Source organism: Zosterops lateralis (assembly GCF_965231275.1).
Source record: "Zosterops lateralis genome assembly, chromosome: 24".
NCBI classification, from domain to species: domain Eukaryota; kingdom Metazoa; phylum Chordata; class Aves; order Passeriformes; family Zosteropidae; genus Zosterops; species Zosterops lateralis.
The window spans coordinates 4,683,858-4,710,581 of NC_139784.1; the positions used below are offsets into that span (position 1 = coordinate 4,683,858).

The window sequence follows — 26,724 nt, forward strand, 5'->3', positions numbered from 1 at the left end:
AGATGGAGAAATGGACTCAGGAGGGGATATTGACAAGAATTTCCTCTTGGATGGAGTGGTGTGGCCCGGGCACTGGTTACCCAGAGATGCTGTGGCTGCCCCATCCCTGGGAGTGTCCAAAGCCAGGTTGGATGTGACTTGGAGCAACCTGGGCTAGTGGAAGGTGTCCTGGCTCATGGCAGGAGGCAGGAATGGATGACCATTAAGGTGCCTTCCAACCTGAGCCATTCCATGCTGCCCATAGTCATTGCCATGCCTGTATGACAGCAAAAGCCATCCATGTGAAGATTCCAGAAGGCAAATGCACTTTTTTACCTGAACACTTCACTTTTATTAGTCTCCCTTAAACTGCTTGTCCTGGGTTGCAGTGTAGGATGTACACAAAGTATGTACTCTATTACCATCTTCATGAACTCTTGAAACCAGGTGGGCTAGTGTTTTCCCAAGCCCCCTTCCTCTTCTGCTAATGGCCCATTAACGCCTTTGGGGTGTCTTCTACTAATGACTTTTGGGGTTTCTCCTGCTAATGGCTCATGAGTCACAGGTAACTCCCTCCAGGGGTTATCTCTGTTAATGGGCCATCAAGGACCCATTTCACACTTCTCATGCTATTGAGAGATGCTCTGCCCAGGGGGAGGAGCCAAGCATTCTCACCTGGATATAAGATGGGATTTGGGACAGTGCAAGGGCACTTATCCACTGGATTCCCAGAGGAGCAGAGCTCCCAGACCTTTCTACAGGATCACTGCTTCAGGAAGAGCACTTCACCTGGACTGCTTCCACCATCCTGCTCAGGTTGTATTCTGAGTCTGTCAGTGATCCTTTGTGTTATTGTATTTATTTTATTTTACTTTTACCTTTTTACCTTTCTTCTCATTAAATTATATCTCTGACTTGGAGCCTCTCATTCATTTTGCTCTCAAACCACAACATTTTTTGGCACCCGACGTGGGGCAGAGGCACTGAGAAAAGTCAGAACTACAGTTTTGTATTTGAGAAGACACCTGTTTGCTATGATGCTCAACATGCTTACATGTGTCTTATACCTATCTCTCTATATTTTTCCACACATGGGGCACTATCTGCTGGTCTTAATGCTCCTGTGTAGACCAGGGTATGGTACTAAAATTGCCTTATTGGTCTACTATGTCCATTGCTTGATAAGCTCCGAGGCAATGAACAGCATTCAAAATATATACCCAGTTTTGGATTCATGTCCTGGTCTAGGATGCTACATCTGGGGCCTCAACAATCTCACTCAGCCCCTGTGGGGAGGAGTAAAGAATGATTTTTTCCAGCTTTTCAGGCATAACACAGCAGTTTTTGAAAATACTGAGTACCCTCTGGATGCCAAGGACAGTGTTATGTTATTGTCATCCCTGCTTTCTCTTCTCTGCACAGCCCTTTGTTTTTTCTGCACCATACTGAGGAACAAAACACTACCTGGTGTGATACAGCGTGTTCCTAAGGAAGAGGAAGAGGGAAAGAGAAGCAAAGCAACATCATCAGCATCTACACAGACTATTGCAGAGGAGAAAGAAGCCAAAAGTGAATCAACAGTGTCTGCATCCACACAGACTGTCACAGAGGAGAAGGGAACCAAAGGCAAGGCAACAGTGTCCTCATCTACACAGACCACCACAGAGGAGAAAGAAGCCAAAAGTGAGGCAACAGTGTCCACGTCTACGCAGACTGTCACAGAGGAGAAAGGAACCAAAGGTGCCGTCAACATCTCCACACAAACCGTCACTGAACTGGAACCACCTAAACCAGTAGCAGTTGCCACCACTCAGAAAAAGAAGTCAAGGAGCAAATCAGTCCGCGTAGTGACTGACGAGAATGCAGCAGGACCTTTGCAGCCAGCAGAGGAGACAGAGATAGAGATTATTACTTGCTCTCTATCCCTGGGTGAGTTGCGTGACCTGCAAAGGGAATTTACCCGCCAGACCAACGAGTCCATCCTGACCTGGCTGCTCCGCATCTGGGACGCTGCAGCCAATGACACCATTCTGGATGGAATTGAGGCCAGGCAACTGGGATCGCTGTCCCGGGATGTGGTCATTGACCAGGGGATTGGGAAAACCCAAGAACCTCTCAGCCTCTGGCAGCGACTGCTGACAAGTGTGAAAGACAGATACCTTTGTAAAGAAGACCTCCAAGTGCACCAAGGCAAATGGAGCACAATAGAATAAGGTATCCAATGTCTGAGGGAATTGGCTGTGCTGGAGATCATTTTTTCAGAAAACGAGAGATTTCCTAAAAACCCAGATGATGTCCAGTGCACATCACGGATGTGGCTGAGACTTGCACGGCTTGGACCAGAGATGCACTCACGTTACCTGGCAACACTGCAATGGAGGGAAGGTGAGGACAAGGTGGGTGTCTTGGCTAATAAATTAAGAATTTACGAGGACACTGTCATCGCCCCAGTTTGCACCCATGTCTCATCTGTGGAAACAAGACTGGCTGAGCAAGTCCGGAGCTTGATTGAAGAAGGCCATCAGAAATTAAAAGAACTTAAGGAAGAAATTTATCATATCTCACCAGAGCCGACGAGAGTCTCTGCCATTAGGAGCAGGCATCCCCCAGCCAGGGAGAGAGGATACACACCACGAGGTAACCTCTGGTCTTTTCTTCAAGAGCATGGAGAAGATATGAAGAAGTGGGATGGAAAACCCACCTCCGCCTTAGCAGCCCGGGTATGTGAACTGAAAAGAGGAACACCTACCACAAGAAGCCCATCTAGAATCAATGTTGGCCCAGTCTCTCAGAACTCCAGACGGTACAGGAATGATGATATGACTGATCCTCTGAAAGGGACCTCAGAAACATACGTACAGGAGGAGAACAATGTATGCCATGACCAGGAATAGGGGGGCCCTGCCTCTAGCCAGGAAGAGGAAAGGGATAATCGGATCTACTGGACTGTGTGGATCCGATGGCCTGGCACATCTGACCCACAAAAATATACGGCATTGGTTGACACTGGGGCCCAATGTACCATGATGCCATCAAGGTATGTAGGAACAGAATCCATCTCTATTTCTGGGGTGACAAGAAGGTCCCAGGAACTGACTGTATTAGAGGCTGAAGTGAGTTTAACTGGGAACGAGTGGCAAAAACACCCCATTGCAACTGGTCCAGAGGCCCCATGCATTCTTGGCATAGACTATCTCAGGAATGGATATTTCAAAGACCCGAAGGGATATTGCTGGGCTTTTGGAAAAGCTGCAGTTGAGAAAGAAAACATCAGACAGTTGAATACTTTGCCTGGTCTCTCAGATGACCCCTCTGCTGTAGGACTGCTGAGAGTCGAAAAACAACAGGTACCAACTGCCACAACAACAGTACACCGCCGCCAATACCGCACTAACAGAGACTCTGTAATTCCCATACATGAGATGATTCGTAAACTGGAGAGCCAAGGGGTGGTCAGTAAGACTCATTCACCTCTCAACAGCCCAATATGGCCTGTGCGTAAGTCCAGTGGAGAATGGAGACTGACGGTGGATTACCGTGCTTTGAATAAAGTCACGCCACCTCTGAGCGCTGCTGTGCCAGACATGTTAGAGCTTCAATATGAGCTGGAGTCCAAAGCAGCAAAGTGGTATGCGACCATTGATATTGCCAATGCCTTCTTCTCCATTCCTTTGGCAGCAGAGTGCAGGCCCCAGTTTGCTTTCACCTGGAGGGGCGTGCAGTACACCTGGAACCAACTGCCCCAGGGGTGGAAACACAGCCTCACCATCTGCCATGGGCTGATCCAGGCTGCACTGGAGAAGGGTGAGGCTCCAGAACATCTGCAGTACATCGACGACATCATCGTATGGGAGAACACCCCAGGGGAGGTCTTTGAGAAAGGAGAGAAGATTATCCAAATTCTGTTGAAAGCTGGTTTTGCCATTAAACGAAGTAAGGTTAAGAGACCAGCTCCAGAAATCCAGTTCCTGGGAGTGAAGTGGCAAGATGGACGTTGCCAAATCCCCACAAAGATAATAAACAAGATCACTGCCATGTCCCCACCTACCAACAAGAAGGAAACACAAGCTTTCCTAGGTGCCATAGGCTTCTGGAGGATGCACATTCCTGAGTCAGATTGTGAGCCCTCTCTATCTGGTTACCTGCAAGAAGAATGATTTCCACTGGGGCCCTGAACAGCAACAAGCCTTTGTTCAGATCAAACAAGAGATTGCTCACGCAGTAGCCCTTGGCCCAGTCAGGACGGGACCAGATGTGAAGAATGTGCTTTACTCTGCAGCCGGGAACAACGGTCTGTCCTGGAGCCTGTGGCAGAAGGTGCCTGGGGAGACTCAAGGCCGACCATTGGGATTCTGGAGCGGAAGTTACAGAGGCTCCGAAGCCAACTACACTCCCACAGAGAAGGAGATCTTGGCCGCCTATGAAAGAGTTCAAGCTGCCTCAGAAGTGATTGGTACTGAAACACAGCTGCTTCTGGCACCCCGATTACCAGTGCTGGGGTGGATGTTTAAGAGAAAGGTTCCCTCCACACATCACGCCACTGACACCACATGGAGCAAATGGATTGCTCTCATCACACAGTGCACCCGTATTGGAAACCCAAATCACCCTGAGATTCTGAAAGTTATAACAAACTGGCCAGAAGGTGAGAATTTTGGATTATCGTCTGACGAAGAAGAAAAGCAAGTAACGCGTGCCGAGAAAGCCCCACCATACAATGAACTACCGGAGACTGAAAGACGATATGCTCTCTTCACTGATGACTCCTGTCAAATTGTAGGCGCTAACCAGAAATGAAAAGCTGCAGTTTGGAACCCCACACAAGTTGCACAGGCTACCGAGGGACAAGGAGGGTCGAGTCAGGTTGCAGAGCTTAAAGCTGTCCAGCTGGCTTTGGATATTGCTGAACGAGAGGAATGGCCGAGGCTCTATCTCTACACTGACTCGTGGATGGCAGCTAATGCTCTGTGGGGATGGCTGAATCGCTGGAAAAAGGCCAACTGGCAGCGCAGAGGAAAACCCATCTGGGCCGCTGACATTTGGCAGGACATCGCTGCCCGAGTAGAGAGATTGACCGTGAAAGTTCAACATGTGGTTGCACACGTACCCAAGAACCGGGCTAATGAGGAGCATCGCAGCCACGAGCAGGTGGACAAAGCTGCCAAGGTGAAAGTATCACAGGTGGATCTAGACTGGCAGCACAAGAGAAAATTGTTCCTAGCTCGTTGGGCCCATGATGTGTCTGGTCATCAAGGAAGAAATGCGACATACCGATAGGCCCATGACCAAGGGGTGGACCTTACTATAGACAGCATCTCCCAGGTCATCCACAACTGTGAGACCTGTGCTGCAATCAAACAGGCCAAGCAAGTGAAGCCTCTGTAGTATAGTGGACAATGGCTGAAGTACAGGTATGGGGAAGCCTGGCAAATTGACTACATCACCCTTCCCCAAACCCGCCAAGGAAAGCGCTACATGCTGACCATGGTGGAAGCCACCACTGGATGGCTGGAAACCTACCCTGTGCCTCATGCCACTGCCCGGAACACCATCCTGGGCCTGGAAAAACAAGTCCTGTGGAGACATGGCACCCCTGAGAGAATTGAGTCAGACAATGGGACCCATTTCAAGAACAGCCTTACAAACACCTGGGCTAGAGAACATGGTATTGAATGGATATATCACATTCCTTATCACGTACCAGCTGCCGGAAAAGTTAAACAGTGCAATGGACTACTAAAGACTGCCCTGAAGGCACTTGGCAGGGGGACCTTCAAGAATTGGGAAATGAACTTAGCCAAAGCTACCTGGATAGTCAACACCCGAAAGTCTATTAATCAAGGTGGTCCTGCCCAGTCTGAACCCTTGCACACAGTGGATAAAGTCCCTGCAGTACATATGAAAGGCATTTTAAGGAAGACTGTTTGGATAAATCCCCCCTCAGGAAAAGGCAGACCCATCCGTGGGATTGTCTTTGCTCAAGGACCTAGTCACACTTGGTAGGTAATGCAGAAAAATGGGGAAACCCATTGTGTACCACAAGAAGACTTAATTTTAAGTGAGAACAGTGTGTAACATTTTATTCTCTATGTGTATGCATATCTTTGTAAGAATGTATTGATTTGGACATGATGTAGATGGTAATAGAATAAGGGGTGGATTATGTCCTGGGTTGCAGTGTAGGATGTACACAAAGTATTTATTCTATCACCATCTTCATGAACTGTTAAACCAAGTGGGCTAGTGTTTTCCCAATCCCCCTGCCTTTTCTGCTAATAGCCCATTAATGCCTTTGGGGTGTCTTCTGCTAATGACTTTTGAGGTGTCTTCTGCTAATGACCCATGAGTCACAGGTAACTCCCTCCAGGAGTTATCTCTGTTAATGGGCCATCAAGGACCGATTTCACACTTCTCATGCTATTGTGAGATGCTCTGCCCAAGGAGAGGAGCCAAGCATTCTCACCTGGATATAAGCTGAGATTTAGAACAGTGCAAGTAGCACTTACCCACTGGATTCCCAGAGGAGCAGAGCTCCCAGACCTTTCTACAGGATCACTGCTTCAGGAAGAGCACTTCACCTGGACTGCTTCCACCATCCTGCTCAGGTTGTATTCTGACCCTGTCAGTGATCCTTTGTGTTATTGCATTTATTTTATTTTATTTTTACCTTTTTACCTTTCTTCTCATTAAATTATATCTCTGACTTGAAGCCTCTCACTCGTTTTGCTTTCAAACCACAACACCATGGTGGAGCAGGTGGATGCCTGGAGGAGGCTGTGATGCAGTGGGAGAGCCAGTGGAGAGAGGGGGCCCTGCTGCCAGGCTGGAGCAGCCTGTCCCTGGAGGACTGCACCTGTGGAGGAGTGACCCACAGCACAGCAGCTGTGAGAGGACTGTTGCCCATGGGAAGGACTCCTGTTGCAGCAGTTTTGGCAGGACTGCTGCTGGTGAGATGTGGTACCACGCTGGAGAAGTTCATGGAGAACTGTCTCCCATGGGAAGGGAGCCCCACAGGGTGGCAGGGGCAGGACTCCTGTCCCTGAGCAGCAGAAGAAAACCTTGGGTGATGAAGTGGCCAAAACCTCCATGGGCTTTCCCTGGGAGTGTTGTTGGCAAGGAGGGAGGGTCTGGGGGAGAAAAAGGTGTTTTTAAGGGCTTATTTCATTTGTCATTATCCTGCTCGGCTTTTGTTGGTAATAATCTCATTTTGTACCTGTAAGATGAGCCTGTTTTGCCCTTTGAGTGTTTCTCAAGGTCCTTATCTCAACTCATGAAGCATTTGTTTAATATTTTTCTCTCTCCTCTGCCCAGCTGTACCAGCGGGGAGAGAGAGTGAACAGCCTTCCTCAGTGCCTGGGATTTCTCCAGTGTAAAACAACGGCAGGGGAATAAGCCTATAGAAGAGGACAGTCAAGGAGGACCTTCTAATTTCATTTCCTAGCTATCCTGGCTGAGTTAGAGAAAATTCATTAATTTAATCTTGGTTTTAGGCTGTTGAAACCTCATTTTTAACCTGGTGTGTCCTACAGGGGGATGAATTGAGGATGTGTGCTCTCTTTGTCATTTTTTACCTTTCTCTTCTCAGTGCCTCCAGTGATTGCAGTGATATGCTCTTCTTCTGTAGCTTGATAGAAAACTCATTGGACAAGGAGGCAGCTCCTTGCAGCCCGACACTTGCAGGGTCAAATGGAATGCTGAGATCTCCATCAGGTTGGTCAGTGCTGGTTTTTGTGAGAGTAAATTGGCTGGAATCTTGATGGATGGACTCTGAAATAATTCCATGAGTTATGTTAAGCAGGACTGCAAAGACTCATAACTGTAAGTATATCACACAGGAAAGCTGGAACTTGGTACATTTTTGTCACAAACCATTCTTGAATATTACCTATGGTATTTGATAAATTCATATTGATAAATTTGAACTTTACCTATGGGTTTACCATCTTTTCCAGGTAGCAGAACATCATCCAGTGTGAACCTGTCCACTGGTAGTAAGGAGCTGGGTGGAATATAGTGTTTGATTTTCTTTTTTTCGTCAGTAGACAGAGAGGCCTGAAGTGCTCATTGTGTGCGATGCTCTCGACAGGGACCAATCCTTTCAATGGATCCATTTGATTTTGAATGAATTTGGTGGCTTTTTAAAACATTATTCTGTGGTTGAGGTTTTGAAGCAAAGCCAAATGGATCTATGCCTTGGGAAAGAGGGAACACAAATTGAGTCAAATTACTTGAAATATTAGCACAGAATTACAGAATGAAGTTGTTTGGAAAAGACCTTTGAGATCATCTAGTCACACCTATGACCAAACACTTCCTCCTCATGGCACAGAGTGCCACATCCAATCTTTTTTTTTAACACATCCAGGAATGATTACTGTGCCACATCTCTGGGCAGACAATTCCAGTGACCATTCACTCTTTCAGTGAAGAATATTTTTCTGATGTCTAAGCTAAATTTCCCCTGGAACAGCTTAAGCAGGACATTATAACAAAGTTATAATGTAAATATTAAGAAGTTTTCAAAAAAATGATTGATATTACCCCAGGACACAAGTTTCACAAGATTGTTATGGGGAGTGTTTGGAGAGGAAGCAGCAGGAGCTGTGGGTTGTTTGGCCTCATCTGCCTTTGCAGGTGAACACCAGTGATTGTGCAGAGAGAACAGAGCTGGCAGACTGTGAGGATGCTGATTTTGGGGACAAATGTCCACCAAAAGAGAGAGAAATCAGCCCAGTCCAGCTCCTTGGGCAGCCCCTGTTGGTCTGCAGGGAAGAGCTGGTGTTTGAGGGGCAGAAAGAAATCCCTGTTTGTTTTCTGTGACAGCTTGTTTTTATCAGAAAGTTTCAGCTTCACTTTTCTGGTGTTTTGTGGGATGGAGCTGGAGAGGAGAAATTGAGCAATCCAGAGTGGTTTGGATGGGAAGGCTCATTCCATTCTTCTCCCTGTCATGTTCATGGACACCTTCCACTATCACAGGCTACTCCAAGCCCCGTCCAACCTGGCCTTGAAAATTGCCAGGGATGTGGGCCAGTAGGTGCCAGTGCCTGACCACCCTCACACAGGGGAATTTCTTCCCTGTGTCCCTATATTTAAGCCTACTTTCTTTCATTTTGAAGCATTCCAAAGACACATAGCTTTGTGTGCTCAATGTTGGTAGCACATCTGGGCTCTTTCCCTTGGAAGTCTCCAGGATGAAAAGAGAAACTAAACAAGAGCAGTTCGAGAGCTCCCACCAATCCTCTCCCCTGCCCAGAGCTCTGGGATAGTGCATTTTCCTGTAAGGGGTGGGAGGAGTGCAGAGCAGACCATGGGGCTGCTGATGTGATGTGGCCTTTGGAGAGCAGCTGGTCTCTCCAGAGAGCCCAGAGAAGTCCTCTGGCTCTCTGCTGAAGTGTTTGCTAAGTACAGGAGCCAACTGGGGGACTCCCTGAAGCAACTCCTGGGCAGGGCAGTGTTTGACCCGATCCGTGCTGGAGGATCGCTGGCTGTTCCCAGCAGCTTGTCAGGAAGTGTCCCCAGCTGTGAGATCACTTCAACAATTTTACATCCTCAGCACCAGTGTTCCACTTCCACAAAGCAGCAGTTCTTTGCGCAATATTTCCATTTAAATCATCAAGCAGAGTCTGTTGCAGGGGCTGTGGGTAACTCAAAGTTCTACAAACGCAGGAGATGTAAGTCCATTGGTGGAAGTGTCCCAGGGCAGATTGGACAGGAGGATGTCCCTGCCCCTGGCAGGAGGTGGGGCTGGACTGGCTTTAAGGTCCCTTCCAGCCAAACCATCCCATCATTGCACGGTTCAACTTTACAGAGCCATGTAACAGTGCTGTTCTTTGACAGCTGGAGAAACGGACTCAGGGGGGGATATTGGCAAGAAATTCTTTTCTGTGAGGGCAGTGTGGCCCCAGAACAGGTTTCCCAGAAAAGCTGTGGCTGCCCCATCCCTGGGAGTGTCCAAAGCCAGGTTGGATGTGGCTTGGAGCAACCTGGACTAGTGGAAGGTGTCCCTGTCCATGGCAAGGAGTGGGAAATGTCCCTGGAGCTTTCAGGTGCCTTCCAACCCGAGCCATTCCATGTTTCCTGGATGCATTGCCATTTTTGTTTTACAGCAAAAGCCATCCATGTAGAGATTGCATGACTCAAGTGGAAGTTTGTACATGAATACTTCACTTTTATTAGCCTCCCTTAAACTGCTGTACAAAGGAGTAATCAAAATATTCTCACTTTATTTTAGAAAGTTCTCTACATGAGATTCCTGTAACTACAGCAAGGGCCCTTATTTCTGGTACAGCTTCAGTCCTGAGGCTGTCAGATGTGCCATGGGAATGAAAAGACAGATAGTTCAGAAATTGCTTTTGAGAACACACAGTTGCTTAGCAAGAACCTGCTCTTTATTTATAAAATTTTAGTGAGAGTATTCATGGTGTTTCTCTGAAGTGCCGTCTGTGATTCTTGAGCATCCGGGGAAGACGGGATTGGGGAGGTGTCAGTGCAACCTTTAGGATCTTCTCCACTTCCTATAACCAGCAGTTAATGGAAATTATTGCTTAACCAGAGGGGAACCAGGGTGAATCACTGCTGATGTTTTCCTTTGGCTTTTGTTTCCTTTTCGTTTCCTCCCTTTTCCTCTGCATTCCATTTTTGCCTTTGTATGTCCTTTCCCTTTTCCCTTGTACCTCCCCTTTCCCTCTGCATTCCCTTTCCCTTTGCATTCCCTTTGCCCATCCCTTTCCCAGTTACTGATTGCAGAAGCGGCAGCAGCAATTTGAGGGAAGCAGGATTACATGAAGCACCTGTGACATGCTCATGATTATTTGAGCTGGTGGATTTCCCTGTTGTCCCTCAGTATTCTTGGGGAGACAGACAGAGAAAACCACTTTGATATTCAGCCATTAGCATTCATAATTGATTTTCCAGCCTTAAATATACTTTTGCCAGCCAAAGCAGCGTTGAGCATCAACAAGGATGATATTGGGAGAGAAAACTCTCTTGTCAGCAGAGATTTCCCAAGACCTTGTGTGGGGCTTCCCTGGGCAGGGCCAGGCACCTCCTACTTGGAGGCACTCAGGAGGTTGAGGGCGCACAGGGCCACAAACAGGGCTGCCACGGCCTCAAAGGGCTGATCCCTAGGGAGAGCTGATCCATCTTCCTGGAGCTGCACTCCACTCATCTCCACCAGGGCAATGGTTAACATCTGTTCCTCTACATCTGAGAAGGAGAGCAGGCTGGCATCCACGTAGAAATGCTCCATGTCATATTCCAGATCATGTGTCAGTAGGTTTCCAACCTTAAAATGACAATGAAAAAAGCAAAATCAGGGTTTTAACCAGTAGAGAATTTGTGACATCAATATGGAGATGTTGCTAGAATTAAAATAATCTGAAAGGAGCCAAGTGTGAGGTGTGTTCTCACCAGCTTCAGCTGTTGGGACACAATCTTCCTTTCCAAGGATTCCAGCAGCAGCAGCAGCTGATCCTCCATTAACTCTGCAGAAAGAAACTGGGTTTGGATCCAAAACCTCCCACCAAGGTCAGTGTTGGGATGGGAATGGAGAGCAGGATGGGAAAGAGTGAAGAGGATGGGAAGGGTGATCATTCCTTGTAGGAAATGCTTCTTTGGTCAAAAATCTTTTGGATGGTTTAGTGGAAATGATTTGTGCAGGCTGAGTGTGAGAGTGATCTGGCTGTTACTGACAGAATCATGGAATAGTGGGTTGGAAGGGATCTACAAGGATAATTGATGTCCAACTCCCATCCCTGCACAGGACAATCTCAGCAATCTGAGCATGTGCTGAGAGCATTGTCCAAACCCTCCTGGAGCTCTGTGAGCCCTGGGGCTGTGACCATTCCCTGGGGAGTGTGTTGAGTGCCTGAGCACCGTCTGGGCTAAGAACCTTTCCCTGATATCCAAGCTAACTGTCCCAGCCAGAGCTGCAGCCCTTTGCTTGGGTGCTGTGGCTGGTCAGCAGAGCAGAGATGTGGGCTGAGCCTTGGGAGGAAGCTGTGAGCACACTTCGAGGGAGCAGGAGGCCCTGGATGGGTGCAGAGGGGGTTTCCCTCCTCTCCCCTCCCTTCCATGGGACTGGGATGTAGATTCCACTTGAGGAGGAGGAGGAGGAGTAGTATGAGAAGGCGGCAGGAGGGAATGGCAGGACTGGGAGTCATCCCTGCCTTGATTTCCCTCTTAAAGACCCAAAGGCTCACCATGCAAAGCGTCAAGGACGTAGGTGATTCCCTCTGCCAGCTGAAGGAGACGATCTCTTGGGGAATGCTGTAAGGAGCTGAACAGGGCTTGTAAGTCTGGGCTCTGAGTTTTCAGCTCATAACCATCATTTTGCTCAGCAACTTCTTCCATCTGCAAGGAACAAGGAAAAGCAATGTCAGGATTTGAGGTCAGAGGCTGCTGCTTGTCCAGCACAGAGAGATGTGCTGAGTGAGGGAATTTTGGATGGACAGTTGTGGCCCAGGGCAGGTGAGTTGTGGGGCAAGAGGTGTGGTCCTGGATGTGTCTGTATTTCTAAAAGTTGGCAGTAAGAAAAGCTTCACTTACTTTCTGGCTGAGCTCTTGAAGGAGGTTGTTGTCTCTCATGACAGCTTTGATGGTGTTTAAGATGATGAGCAGCAGGTCAGGAGACAACTCGAGGAAAATTCGGCAGGAGTATTTAACTTCTGACACCACTTCTCCTAATTTTCCTAGTGAGGCAACTGCAAACCAGAAGGAGTCCAAATGTGTCACTTGACTTCTGGGAGTTCACAGGCATTTCTAAACCCAGAATATGAAAGACTTGTTTGTGTGTTTTTGAAGCGATAAGGAATTTGGGCAGTTGTGATGTCTCAGGGAAGAGGCGAATGCAAATCACTCCTGTGTATTTGTTTTATGCTGGTAGATTCCTTCTTAACCAAAGCAGGTAAAAGTTTTGTATGTGGAAGCAGTAAAATACATTACTTACCCTGCTCTACCAAACCTTTATTTTTCACATCATTTTCTGGGAAATATTCCAGATCTGAAAGAGAAGAAAAGAGACAGTTTTCTATACCAGCCTTCCTAGTGGTGGTCACTCACCCAGTTTCCTCCTTGTCTCGTCTCTTCTCAGTAGGAAAGGAAAAGAAACAACAAAACTCTTCTCTCTGTGCCATTTATCAACAGGAGCTTTGCAGCTCCTGAAATTTAGCTGTGAGGCTTCCTTCCTTCTTTACTGACTCCTCCCCAAAGAGCATCTTGAACCTTGCATGGGTTATCTGACATTTCCTAGATGATTTCTGTCCCTCACACTGCCTCCCTAACCATGCAAACAAGTTTAGGGTGTATCTGGGGCCAGGTGATTCTTCATAACATGTTCTTTTCTGCACCTTTTACAAGAATGAAGGAAGTGGTCATTTCTGCAAGTTACTTACACCATTCTCCATCTGTAATGCAAAGCGGCTTGATGCTGTAGGCCAGGGTGCAGCCCTTCTTTATGACTATGCTTTGGGAGTTCTCCCTGGTGCCCTGGTCAAGGAAAACAACCTGTTAGAACAGGTGGGTGCAGGTGTTGGAGAAAGAAGGAGAGAGAATCCAAACCTGTCCAGAGAATGTGGCATAAATCTTGGCCTTGAAACCCCCTCCTGCCTTGGTGGATTCCTTGTACACAGCCTCCTCTGAGGCTTCGAGGGTTTCAGTGACCAGGTATAGTTCGATGCCTCTTTCCTGTTGTTGTTGGATGAAGTCATGATCCATGTTGATTTTTCTAAAGGAGGAGAAGGATGGGAAGGGTCTGGAGCACCAGGAGCAGCTGACACAGATGGGGGCATGTGTTGGTTTTCCATGGCCTGGTGTTTGGTTGCAGGGGTCCACAGAGGTGGCTTCTGTGAGAAGCTGCCAGAAGCTTCCACCATGTCCAGCAGAGCCAATCCCTGATGGCTCTGAAGATGGACATGCTGCTGGCCAAGGCTGGGCCAATTAGAGATGTTGGTATCACCTCTGTGATGACATACTTCAGGAGGAAATCAAAACAGATTGGGACACAGATTTTTCCTGGCCAGAGAAGAGGAGAAGGAGGTGAGAACATGTGAGGGGAACACCCTGCAGACACCAAGGTCAGTGGAGAAGGAGGGACAGGAGGTGCTGCAGGTGCCAGAGCTGAGATTCCTGTGCAGGCTGTGATGAGAGCATGGTGAAGCAGCTGTGCCCCTGCAGGCCATGGGGCTCCACAGGGATGCAGAGATCCAGACCCAGAGCCCATGGGGAGGTGGCCATGCTGGAGCAGGTGGATGCCTGGAGGAGGTTGTGATGCAGTGGGAGAGCCAGTGGAGAGAGGGGGCCCTGCTGCCAGGCTGGAGCAGCCTGTCCCTGGAGGACTGCACCTGTGGAGGAGTGACCCACAGCACAGCAGTTGTGAGAGGACTGTTGCCCATGGGAAGGACTCCTGTTGCAGCAGTTTTGGCAGGACTGCTGCTGGTGAGATGTGGAACCACGCTGGAGAAGTTCATGGAGAACTGTCTCCCATGGGAAGGGAGCCCACAGTGTGGCAGGGGCAGGACTCCTGTTCCTGAGCAGCAGAAGAAAACCTTGGGTGATGAAGTGGCCAAAACCCAACCCCATGGTCTTTCCCTGGGAGTGTTGTTGGCAAGGAGGGAGGGTCTGGGGGAGAAAAAGGTGTTTTTAAGGGCTTAGATCATTTGTCATTATCCTGCTCGGCTTTTGTTGGTAATAATCTCACTTTGTACCTGTAAGATGAGCCTGTTTTGCCCTTTGAGTGTTTTCTCTAGGTCCTTAACTAATGGAGTGTTTGTTTAATATTTTTTGTCTCCTCTGCCCAGCTGTATCAGGGGAGAGTGTGTGAGTGACTTTTGTCAGTGCTTTGCATTTGGCCAGTATCAAACAACAGCAGGGGGATGAGCCTGTAGAAGAGGAGGATCAGGAGAGAATTTATAATTTCATTTGCTGTCTAACCTGGCCTGGTTAGGGGAAATTCATGCCATTAATCTTGGTTTATGGCTGTTGAAAACCTATTGTTGACCTGGTGTGTGCTGGAGGGGGATGAGCTCCCTTTGTCATTCCTTACCTTTCTCTTCTCAGTGCCACCAGCGATTGCAGAGGTACACTCTTCATCTGTAGCTTGATAGAAAACTCATTGGACAAGGAGGCACCGCCATGCACGTCTACATTTGCAGGTTCAAATGAAATGCTGATACCTCCATCAGCTTGGTCCACACTGGTTTTTGTGATAGTAAATTGGCTGGAAACTTCATGGATGTACTCTGAAATAATTCCATGTGTTATGTTAAGCAGGACTACAAAGACTCAGCACTGTAAGTATATGAAACCCAGGAAAGTTGGAACATGGAACAGTTGAACCACAAATGGTTCAAAAACATTATCTTTGGTATTTGATAAATTCATATTGATAAATGTGGGCTTTACCTATGGGTTTACCATCTTTTCCAGGCAGCAGCACATCATCCAGTGTGAACCCTGTTCGCTTGTAGTAAGGAGCTGAGCGAAATACAGTTTTTGGTTTTCTTTTTTTTTCCAGTAGACAGAGAGGCCTGAAGTTTGTATTGACTGCCGTGCTCTTGACAGGGACCAGTTCTTCACTTGCATCAATTTCTTTTTGAACGAATTTGATGATGTTTTTAATCATTCTTCTCTGGCTGTGGTTTTGAAGCAAAGCCAAGGAGATTTGTGCCTTGGGAAAGAGACAACACAAATTAAGCCAAATTACTTTAAATATTAGCACATAATCACAGAGTTCACTAGGTTGGAAAAGACCTTTGAGATCATCTAGTCCAACCTATGACCAAACACTTCCTCCTCATGGCACAGAGTGCCAGTTCCAGTCTTTGTTAAAACATGTCCAGGGATGATTACTCCACCCCCTCTCTGGGCAGACAATTCCAGTGACCATTCACTCTTTCAGTGAAGAATATTTTTCCTGATGTCTAAGCTAAACTGCTCCTGGAACAGCTTAAGCAGGACATTGTAACAAGGTCAGAATTTAAATATTAAGATGTTTTCAAAAGAATGACTGATATTACCCAGGGACACAAGTTTCACAGGGTTATTAAAGGGAGTGTTTGGGGAGGAAGCAGCAGGAGCTGTGGGTTGTTTGGCCTCATCTGCCTTTGCAGGTGAACACCAGTGATTGTGCAGAGAGAACAGAGCTGGCAGACTGTGAGGATGCTGATTTTGGGGATAAATGTCCATTAAAAGAGAGAGAAATCAGCCCAGTCCAGCTCCTTGGGCAGCCCCTGTTGGTCTGCAGAGAAGAGCTGGTGTTTGAGGGGCAGAAAGAAATCTATGTTTGTTTTCTGAAACAGCTTGTTTTTATCAGAAAGTTTCAGCTTCATTTTTCTGGTGTTTTATGGGATGGAGCTGGAGAGGAGAAATTGAGCAATCCAGAGTGGTTTGGATGGGAAGAGACCTTAGGGCTCATTCCATTCTTCTCCCTGTCATGGTCAGGGAGACCTTCCACTATCACAGGTTGCTCCAAGCCCCATCCAGTCTGGCTTTAGACACTGCCAGGGATGTGGGCCAGTAGGTGCCAGTGCCTGACCACCCCCACAGAGAGGAATTTCTTCCCTGTGTCCCTGTATCTAAGCCTACTTTCTTTCATTTTGAAGCATTCCAAAGACACATAGCTTTGTGTGCTCAATGTTGGTAGCGCTTCTCAGCTCTTTCCCTTGGAAGTCTCCAGGATGAAAAGAGAAACTAAACAAGAGCACATAAAGAGAGAGCTCCCACCAATCGTCTCCCCTACCCAAAGCTCTGGGGTAATGCACTTACCTGTTTGTGGGGTGGTGGGTGTGCAGAGCAGACCGTGGTGTTGTTGAGGTGATGTGGCCTCTGGAGAGCAGCTGGTCTGCGGAGAAGTCTTCTGGCTTTCTGCTGAAGTTGTGGAAGTGTTTACTAAGTACAGGAACTGTGAACTTTGCCCCTCCACAAACAGAAAGCAAAGAGTAAATTGATTCTCTTACCTTGCTAACGGGAGGGCTCCCTGAAGCAACACCTGGGCAGGGCAGCGTTAGATGTGATCTGTGCTGTCAGATCCCTGGCTCCTCGCACCAGAGTTATTATTGCCCAGAGTTATTCCCAGCTAGAGCAATTTTATCCTCCTCCCCAGTGTTCTGTTTCCTCAAAACGGCCGTTGCTTGCGTAACATCTCCTTGAGCAAAGTCTATTACAGGGGCTGTGGATAACTCAAAATTCTACAGATGCAGGAGATGTAAACAATATCCGGAAGCTTCCAACATCAGTCTGGACAGGAAGATGTCCCTACTGTAGGCAGCAGGTGGGACTGGATGGACTTTAAGTCTCATCTGGCCAAACCATTTCATCATTCCATGCTTCAACTTTATTGAGCCAGGTAATGTTCCTCTTTTACAGATGGAGAAATGGACTCGGGAGGGGATATTGACAAGAATTTCCTCTTGGATAGTGATGTGGCCCTGGCACTGGTTACCCAGAGATGCTGTGGCTGCCCCATCCCTGGGAGTGTCCAAAGCCAGGTGGGATGTGACTTGGAGCAACCTGGGCTAGTGGAAGGTGTCCTGGCTCATGGCAGGAGGCAGGAATGGATGACCATTAAGGTGCCTTCCAACCTGAGCCATTCCATGGTGCCCATAGTCATTGCCATGCCTGTATGACAGCAAAAGCCATCCATGTGAAGATTCCAGAAGGCAAATGCACTTTTTTACCTAAACGCTTCACTTTTATTAGCCTCCCTTAAACTGTTGTGCAAAGGAGTAATCAAAATATTTGTGCTTTATTTTAGAAAGTTCCTCATATGAGACTACTGTATCTACAGCAAGGCCCCTTATTTCTGGTGCAGCCTCAGACCTGAGGTTGTCAGATGTGCCATGGGAATGAAAACACACAAAATTCAGAAATTGCGTTAGAGAACGCCCAATCAAGAAGCTACTCTTTATTTATAAAGTGATAATGAGAGTTTTTGTGGTATTTCTCTGGAGTGTTGCCTGTGGTTCTTGAGCATCCTGGGGAGATGGGACCAGGGAAGGGACAGTGAAACTTCTGGGATCCTCCCCACTTCCTACAACCAGCATTTAAGGGAACCTCCTGCTTAACCAGAGGAGGACCAGGGTGAATCACTGCTGATGTTTTCCTTTGGCTTTTGTTTCCTTTTTATTTTCTCCCTTTTCCTCTGCATTTCCTTTTTGCCTTTGTATGTCCTTTCCCTTTTCCCCTTGGATCTCCCCCTTTCCCTCTGCCTTCCCTTTCCCTTTCCATTCCCTTTGCCCATCCCTTTCCCAGTTACTGATTGCAGAAATAGCAGCAGCATTTTGAGGGAAGCAGGATTACATGAGGCACCTGTGACATGCCTGTGATTATTTGAGTTTGTGGATGTTTCCTGTTGCCCCTCAGTATTCTTGGGGAGACAGACAGAGAAATTCACTTTGATATCCAGCCTTTAGCATTCATAATTGATTTTGCAGCCTTAAATAATCTTTTTGCCTACCAATGCAGCGTTGAGGATGATATTGGGAGAGAAAACTCTCTTGTAAGCAGAGATTTCCCAAGATCTTGTGTGGGGCTTCCCTGGGCAGGGACAGGCACCTCCTACTTGGAGGCACTCAGGAGGTTGAGGGCGTACAGGGCCACAAACAGGGCTGCCACATCCTCAAAGGGCTGATCCCTAGGGAGAGCTGATCCATCTTCCTGGAGCTGCACTCCACTCATCTCCACCAGGGCAATGGTTAACATCTGTTCCTCCTTGTGTGGGAAGGAGAGCAGGCTGGCATCCACGTTGAAATGCCACCCCCGATACATCTGGAGAGGTGTCAGTAGGTTTTCAACCTTAAAACAACAATTTAAAAAGCACAATCAAGGTTTTAACCAGTAGAGAACTTGTGATATCACTATGGAGATGTTGCTAGAATTAAAATAATCTGCGCCCCATTGAAAGGAGCCAAGTCTGATGTATGTTCTCACCAGCTTCTGCTGTTGGGACACAATCTTCCTTTCCAAGGATTCCAGCAGCAGCAGCAGCTGATCCTCCATTAACTCTGCAGAAAGAAACTGGGTTTGGATCCAAAGCCTCTCACCAAGGTCAGTGGTGGAATGGGAATGGAGAGCAGGATGGGAAAGAGTGAAGAGGATGGGAAGGGTGATCATTTCATTGTAGGAAATGCTCCTTTGGCCAAAGGTGTTTTGGATCTTTTAATGGAAATGATTTGTGCAGGCTGAGTGTGAGAGTGATCTGGCTGTTACTGACAGAATCATGGAATAGTGGGTTGGAAGGGATCTACAAGGATAATTGATGTCCAACTCCCATCCCTGCACAGGACAATCTCAGCAATCTGAGCATGTGCTGAGAGCATTGTCCAAACCCTCCTGGAGCTCTGTGAGCCTTGGGGCTGTGACCATTCCCTGGGGAGTGTGTTGAGTGCCTGAGCACCGTCTGGGCTAAGAACCTTTCCCTGATATCCAAGCTAACTGTCCCAGCCAGAGCTGCAGCCCTTTGCTTGGGTGCTGTGGCTGGTCAGCAGAGCAGAGATGTGGGCTGGGCCCTGGGAGGAAGCTGTGAGCACACTTCGAGGGAGCAGGAGGCCCTGGATGGGTGCAGAGGGGGTTTCCCTCCTCTCCCCTCCCTTCCATGGGACAGGGATGTAGATTCCACTTGAGGAGGAGGAGGAGGAGGAGTATGAGAAGGCGGCAGGAGGGAATGGCAGGACTGGGAGTCATCCCTGCCTTGATTTCCCTCTTAAAGACCCAAAGGCTCACCATGCAAAGCGTCAAGGACGTAGGTGATTCCCTCTGCCAGCTGAAGGAGACGATCGCTTGGAGAATGCTGTAAGGAGCTGAACAGGGCTTGTAAGTCTGGGCTCTGAGTTTTCAGCTCATAACCATCATTCTGCTCAGCAACTTCTTCCATCTGCAAGGAGCAAGGAAAAGCAATGTGAGGATTTGAGGTCAGAGGCTGCTGCTTGTCCAGCACAGAGAGATGTGCTGAGTGAGGGAATTTTGGATGGACAGTTGTGGCCCAGGGCAGGTGAGTTGTGGGGCAAGAGGTGTGGTCCTGGATGTGTCTGTATTTCTAAAAGGTGGCAGTAAGAAGAGCTTCACTTACTTTCTGGCTGAGCTCTTGAAGGAGGTTGTTGTCTCTCATGACAGCTTTGATGGTGTTTAAGATGATGAGCAGCAGGTCAGAAGACAACTCGAGGAAAATCCGGCAGGAGTATTTAACTTCTGTCACCTCTACTCTTAATTTTCTCCATGAGCCTGCAAACCAGGAATCCAAATCTGTCACTTGAGTTCTAGGAGTTCACAGGCATTTCTAAACCTAGAGTTTGAAACACTTGTTATGTGTGTTTTTGAAGCAAAGTCGGTTTGGGCAGTTGTGATGTCTCAGGGAAGAAGCACATGCAAATAACTCCTTTTGTTTGTTTTGTGCTAGGAGATTCCTTTTTACCCAAAGCATGTAAAAGCTGTGCAAGTGGAAGCTCAAAAATACATTACTTTTGCTCACCTTGCAGAGTTGGCTTTACCATGTCTCCTCTTGGGAAATAACCCAGATCTGAAAGAGGACAAAAAGGGCATTTATGGTATTCTACACCAGCCTTCCCACTGGTTTCACCTTGATTCTTTTCCCCTTTATTCACTTCTTCAGATTAGAAAATAAACAAATCCAAACTCTGCTTTCTGTGCCATTTATCAGCAGGAGCTTTGCAGCTCCTGAAAAGTAAATCTGAGACTTCCTTCTTTCCTTTTCTTACTGAGCCCTCACCAAACAGCATCTTTCTTGTGTAGCTCTTTGACCTTGAATGGGCTGTCTGGGCTCCCCCAGGTGATTTCAGTCCCTCACGCTGCCTCCCTCTCCTTGAAAACAAGTTTAGGGTTTATCTGGGGCCAGGTGATTCTTCATAAAATATTCTTACCCTTCTGCACCTTTTCTAGAATGTGGGAATTGGTTATTTCTGGAAGTTGCTTACCCCATTCTCCATTTCTAATGTGTATCTGGATGATCCTGAAGGCCAGGGTGCAGCCCTTGGGTATGGCTATGCTTTGGGAGTTCTCTCTGGTACCCTGGTCAAGGAAAACAATCTGTTAGAACACCTGGGTGCAGATATTGGGGAAGGAAGGAGGAAAGAAAAGCCAAACCTGTGCAGAGAATGTAGCATAAAATTTGGCCTTGAAGCCCCCTCCTGCCTTGGTGGATTCCTTGTACACAGCCTCCTCTGAGGCTTCGAGGATTTCAGTGACCAGGTATAATTCGATGTCTGTTCTCTGTAGTTGTCGGATGAAGGAATGATCCATGTTGATTTTCCTAAAAGAGGAAAAGGATGGGAAGGGTCTGGAGCACCAGGAGCAGCTCACACAGCTTGGCAGGATGTGTTGGTTTTCCATGGTCTGGTTTTTAGTAACAGAGGTCCACAGAGGTGGCTTCTGTGAGAAGCTGCCAGAAGCTTCCACCATGTCCAGCAGGGCCAATCCCTGATGACTCTGAAGATGGACATGCTGCTGGCCAAGGCTGGGCCAATTAGAGATGTTGGTATCACCTCTGTGATGACATACTTCAGGAGGAAATCTAAACAGATTGGGACACAGATTTTTCCTGGCCAGAGAAGAGGAGGAGGAGGTGAGAACATGTGAGGGGAACACCCTGCAGACACCAAGGTCAGTGGAGAAGGAGGGGCAGGAGGTGCTGCAGGTGCCAGAGCTGAGATTCCTGTGCAGGCTGTGATGAGAGCATGGTGAAGCAGCTGTGCCCCTGCAGGCCATGGGGCTCCACAGGGATGCAGAGATCCACCCAGAGCCCATGGGGAGGTGGCCATGCTGGAGCAGGTGGATGCCTGGAGGAGGTTGTGATGCAGTGGGAGAGCCAGTGGAGAGAGGGGGCCCTGCTGCCAGGCTGGAGCAGCCTGTCCCTGGAGGACTGCACCTGTGGAGGAGTGACCCACAGCACAGCAGTTGTGAGAGGACTGTTGCCCATGGGAAGGACTCCTGTTGCAGCAGTTTTGGCAGGGCTGCTGCTGGTGAGATGTGGAACCATGCTGGAGAAGTTCATGGAGAACTGTCTCCCATGGGAAGGGAGCCCACAGTGTGGCAGGGGCAGGACTCCTGTTCCTGAGCAGGAGAAGAAAACCTTGGGTGATGAAGTGGCCAAAACCCAACCCCATGGGCTTTCCCTGGGAGTGTTGTTGGCAAGGAGGGAGGGTCTGGGGGAGAAAAAGATGTTTTTAAGGGCTTTTTTCATTTCTCATTATCCTGCTCGGCTTTTGTTGGTAATAATCTCACTTTGTACATCTAAATTGAACCTGTTTTGCCCTTTGAGTGTTTTCTCAAGGTCCTTATCTCAACTCATGAGCCCTTCATTTAACTTTTTCTTTTTGCTCTGCCCAGATGTAGTAAGGAAGAGAGAGCAAACAATCTTCCTCAGTGCCTGGGATTTTGCCAGTGTCAAAGCCCAACAAGGGAATAAGCCTGTAGAAGAGGAGGGTCAGGGGGACCTTGTCACTCCATTTGCTGTCTAACCTGGCCTAGTTAGAGGGAATTCATGCCCTATGGTCTTAATCTTTTGGCTGTTGAAAACCTATTGTTAACGTGGTCTGTGCTGAATGGAGAAGGTAGAGTCTGTGTGCTTCCTTTGTCATTCCTTACCTTTCTCTTCTCAGTTCCTCCAGTAATTGCAATGATACGCTCTTCTTCTGCGGCTTGATAGAAAATCCCTTGTAGAAGAAGTCAGCTCCTTGCATTCTTACAATTGCAGGGTCAACCGAAATGCTGAGACCTCCATCAACTTGGTCAGTGCTGGTTTTTGTGAGAGTAAATTGGCTGGAATCTTGATAGATGGATTCTGAAATAATTCATGTGTTATGTTAAACAGGACTACACAGACTCAGCACTGTAAATATATCACACAGGAAAGGTGGAACATGGTGCGGTTTTCACACAAACGGTTCAGAAGGATTTTCTATGGTATTTGATCAATTTATATTAATAAATCTGGGTTTTACCTATGGGTTGACCATCTTTTCCAGGCAGCAGCACATCATCCAGTGTGAACCCTGTTCGCTTGTAGTAAGGTGCTGGGTGGAATATGCGTTTTGATTTTCTTTTTTTTCTCAGTAGACAGAGAGGCCTGAAGTGCTCATTGTCTGCGATGCTCTCAACAGGAACCAAGTCTTTGAAGGGACTCATTTGATTAACAGTGAATTTGGTGATTTTTTTAAACATTCTTCTGTGATTGAGGTTTTGAAGCAAAGCCAAATGGATTTGTGCCTTGGGAAAGAGGCAATACAAATTAAGCCAAATTACTTGAAATAATAGCATAGAGTCACAGAATCACAGAATGAACTAGTTTGGAAAAGACTTTTGAGATCATCTAGTCCACTCCATGACCAAACAGTTCCTTCTCGTGGCACAGAGTGCCATATCCAGTCTTTTTTTAAAATATGTCTAGGTATGATTACTCAGCTGCCTCTCTGGGCAGATGACTCCAGTAACCATTCACTCTTTCAGTGAAGAATACTTTTCCTGATGTCTAAGCTAAACTTCCCCTGGAACAGCTTAAACAGGACATTGTAACAAAGTTATAATGTCATTTTTAAGAAGTTTTCAAAAGAATGATTGCTATTACCCAGGAACACAAGTTTCACAGGGTTGTTACAGGTAGTATTTGTAATGGAAGCAGCAGGGGCTGTGAGTTGTTTGGCCTCATCTGCCTTTGCAGGTGAATACCAGTGATTGTGCAGAGAGAACAGAGCTGGCAGAGTGTGAGGATGGTGATTTTGGGGACAAATGTCCACCAAAAGAGAGAGAAATCAGCCCAGTCCAGCTCCTTGGGCAGCCCCTGTTGGTCTGCAGGGAAGAGCTGGTGTTTGAGGGGCAGAAAGAAATCCATGTTTCTTTTCTGAGACAGTTTGTTTTTAATCAGAGAGTTTCAATTTCGCTTTTCTGGTGTTTTACGGGATGGAGCTGGAGAATGGAAGTTCATCAATCCAGAGTGGTTTGTGTGGGAAGAGACCTTAGGGCTCATCCCATTCCTCACTCTGTCATGGTCAGGGATACCTTCTGCTATCATAGGTTGCTCCAAGCCCCATCCAGCCTGGCTTTAGACACTGCCAGGGATGTGGGCCAGTTGGTGCTAGTGCCTGACCACCCTCACACAGAGGAATTTCTTCCCTGTGTCCCTGTATCTAAGCCTACTTTCTTTCATTTTGAAGCATTCCAAAGACAAATAGCTTTGTGTGCTCAATGTTAGTAGCATTTCCGGGCTCTTTCCCTTGGAAGTCTCCCAGAAGAAAAGAAACTAAACAATAGTGCATAAAGAGCGAGCTCCCACCAATCCTCCCCAAATCTCTGGGGTAATGCACTTACCTGTTTGTGGGGTGGTGGGTGTGCAGAGCAGACCGTGGGGCTGCTGAGGTGATGTGGCCTCTGGAGAGCAGCTGGGCTGGGGAGAAGTCCTCTGGCTGTCTGCCAAAGGTGTGGAAGTATTTGCTAAGTACAGGAACTGTGAACCTTGCACCTTCACAAACAGAAAGCAAAGAGTAAATTGATTCTCTTACTTTGCTAACCGGGGCCAGGGGAGGGGGGGGTGTCCCTGAATCACCACCTGGGCAGGAGCAGTGTTCCCTGGGTGTTCACACCAGAGTTATTAATGCCCAGTGTTATTCCAGGTGGAGCAATTGTATCCTCCTCCCCAGTGTTCTTTTTCCTCAAAATGGCTGTTCCTTCCATAACACTTCCTTGAGCAGAGCCTATTACAGGGGCTGTGGATAACTTCAACTATGGAGTCCTTTTGAAATGAATGGGCAAGAAGACCAGCTCCTTTTTAATGCCTTTATTAAGATCAGCTCTAGGTGGGGACTTGAGGGGTTGTGCACACCGCTGCTGCTCCCAATGGACGACCCAGGGGAGGAGGTGTTCAGCTCTGCCTTGTGGTAGAGCTGGGGCTTCCTTGTCAGGAGAGTCCTTGGGGGGACACTGTTGGGCGTTTGGTCTAGGGGTGTCTGTCTGGTTGAGTGATGTTTAATTATGATGATGAGGTGGAACTCAGCTGTGATTGGTTTGAGGTTCTCTATGGTTCTGCTGACCCACTGTGGTTATTCTTAGTTCTTGTTTTTGAGTTGGCTTGTTGTTTTTAAGAGTTTTATGTCCGAATAGTGTCCCATGAGCACTTGAGGCCTCCTCGTTTGCATGTCGGGTTGTGTCATCAGTTGCCATGTGGTTGCGCTGGGAGCAGGAGCAGTGGCAGGGGTAGGGGCTATTTGATGGGAACATACAGTTTCAAAGAAAGGGGTCCCAGGTAAGTAACATTTAACAGAAAAAACATTTAGCAAAGGCATTTGCAATTACAATAACAATAGGTCTGAGCTAAACGGTGTTTGACAGAGAAAAGCTTCACCACAGGCAAGGTAAACAGTATCCAACTGAGAAGGCATTCTAACAACACTCAACTGAATCTCAGGAACTCCCATTTCTTACAATATCCCCCCTCTGTCTTTTTGATCAGGCCTTTTGGCCCCCATCAATTTGCAGTTTCTGGCTCTTGGGAATATAATTTTTTAAACTTTTGGTATTGGTCATATACCTTTCGAGCAGTTTTGTGTTCTTGATTTTGAGTTTCTACTGTCATCATTTTGGTTTACTTTTGATTGATTATCCCTGGGATTTGGAGACTTGCCTGGACTGTGAATGTTATTGTTCGTATTAGGCATGGGAGTAGACATGGTAGGAACAAAAAACTTATGAATGCACTTGCTATGATAAACACTGCTTTCTTCCACCACCCTCCTTTAAATGACCAAAAATCATTCCACCAATGAGAATTTACTAGGGGAGTCCAATCTTGGGTACCCATGTATGCAATTTTACATATTTCTTTAGAGATGTTTTTGATTACTTCACTCTCGTCGATCTCCAAGCAGCACTCCAAAGAATTGAACTTGCCACAGATTCCCCCTTCACCAGCCAATAAATAATCTACTGCGAGTTGGATTTGGTAGACTAGAGCTCTAGTCTGGGCCAGCTGATTGCTAATGTGGTCCAAAGCAAGGGCTGTTTTGTTGGAAACAATCTCAAGTACTGCTTGGAGTCAAATGATTCTGTTCAACATGTAAATTGGGGTACAGTATCCCCAGGATCCATCTTGGGCCCAGGTGGCTGGCCTGTAAGTTTTGACTATTTCTTCTGGGGTCCAGATTTTTCCCTTCCAACTCTGGGTACCCCCCATGTCAATTATATGCCGTTTCTTTCAGTTGGTTTTTCTTAGGTCATTGTAGAGAGGGACTCCTAGATTTGATCCCAACTCCTTTGGGAGGAGGAAGAAAGCAGGTTTAATAATCCCTACAGTGCAACACCCTCCCCAGTCCCCTGGGAGATGGGTGTATGCTGTATTCCCACAGATCCAAAATAGGTGCTCAGAGGCTTTCCAGAAATCATCTTGTACTTTTGTAGGATATTCCCAATATTTAGATATCTCTCTCACTCCCCAAAAAGGGTTTATTCCTTTTCCAGCACGTTCGTATAGTCTATATCCTTCATGGTAAATACACCCCCTTTCCTTTTTCCCGATGGACCAATACCAATTTGGCTCTAAAGGAACCCAATATCTACCAGAATCTTTTATTATTAATACCTTTTGTAAGTCATTGCTCCCACCTGGGTTTTATACCTTTTCCCTGTTCTTTTGATATATTCTTCACCAATCACTTGTGATTTCAGATCCCACTGCTCTTTCCTTCTCTGCCCTATAACTTGAGGGTTTTGTTCTATTATTTTCCATCTTAAAATTTTCAATGGTCCCAA

The 26,724-nt window shown here is 47.2% G+C and overlaps 2 protein-coding genes across 2 annotated transcripts; both read right to left on the reverse strand.

The window, feature by feature from the left end:
* Nucleotides 1-171: 171 nt before the first annotated feature.
* LOC310918567 (gasdermin-A3-like) lies at nt 172-24,422 on the reverse strand. Its single transcript, XM_083877468.1, has 11 exons — nt 24,292-24,422; nt 22,929-23,193; nt 22,573-22,768; nt 21,073-21,238; nt 20,904-20,997; nt 12,926-12,979; nt 12,526-12,680; nt 12,180-12,330; nt 11,389-11,462; nt 10,142-11,263; nt 172-322 (listed from the first exon to the last, which is right to left on the reverse strand). The coding sequence occupies exons 2-10, from the start codon at nt 23,146-23,148 to the stop codon at nt 11,027-11,029; spliced, it is 1,347 nt and encodes a 448-aa protein (XP_083733594.1). The 5' UTR covers nt 23,149-23,193; nt 24,292-24,422; the 3' UTR covers nt 172-322; nt 10,142-11,026.
* On the reverse strand, nt 17,978-20,462 carry LOC310918786 (gasdermin-A3-like; the record flags this gene model as incomplete). Its single annotated transcript, XM_083877761.1, has 5 exons — nt 17,978-18,768; nt 18,904-18,977; nt 19,696-19,846; nt 20,042-20,193; nt 20,441-20,462. 5 exons carry the CDS (start codon nt 20,460-20,462, stop codon nt 18,532-18,534), a joined length of 636 nt encoding a protein of 211 aa, XP_083733887.1. The 3' UTR covers nt 17,978-18,531.
* Nucleotides 24,423-26,724: the final 2,302 nt, after the last annotated feature.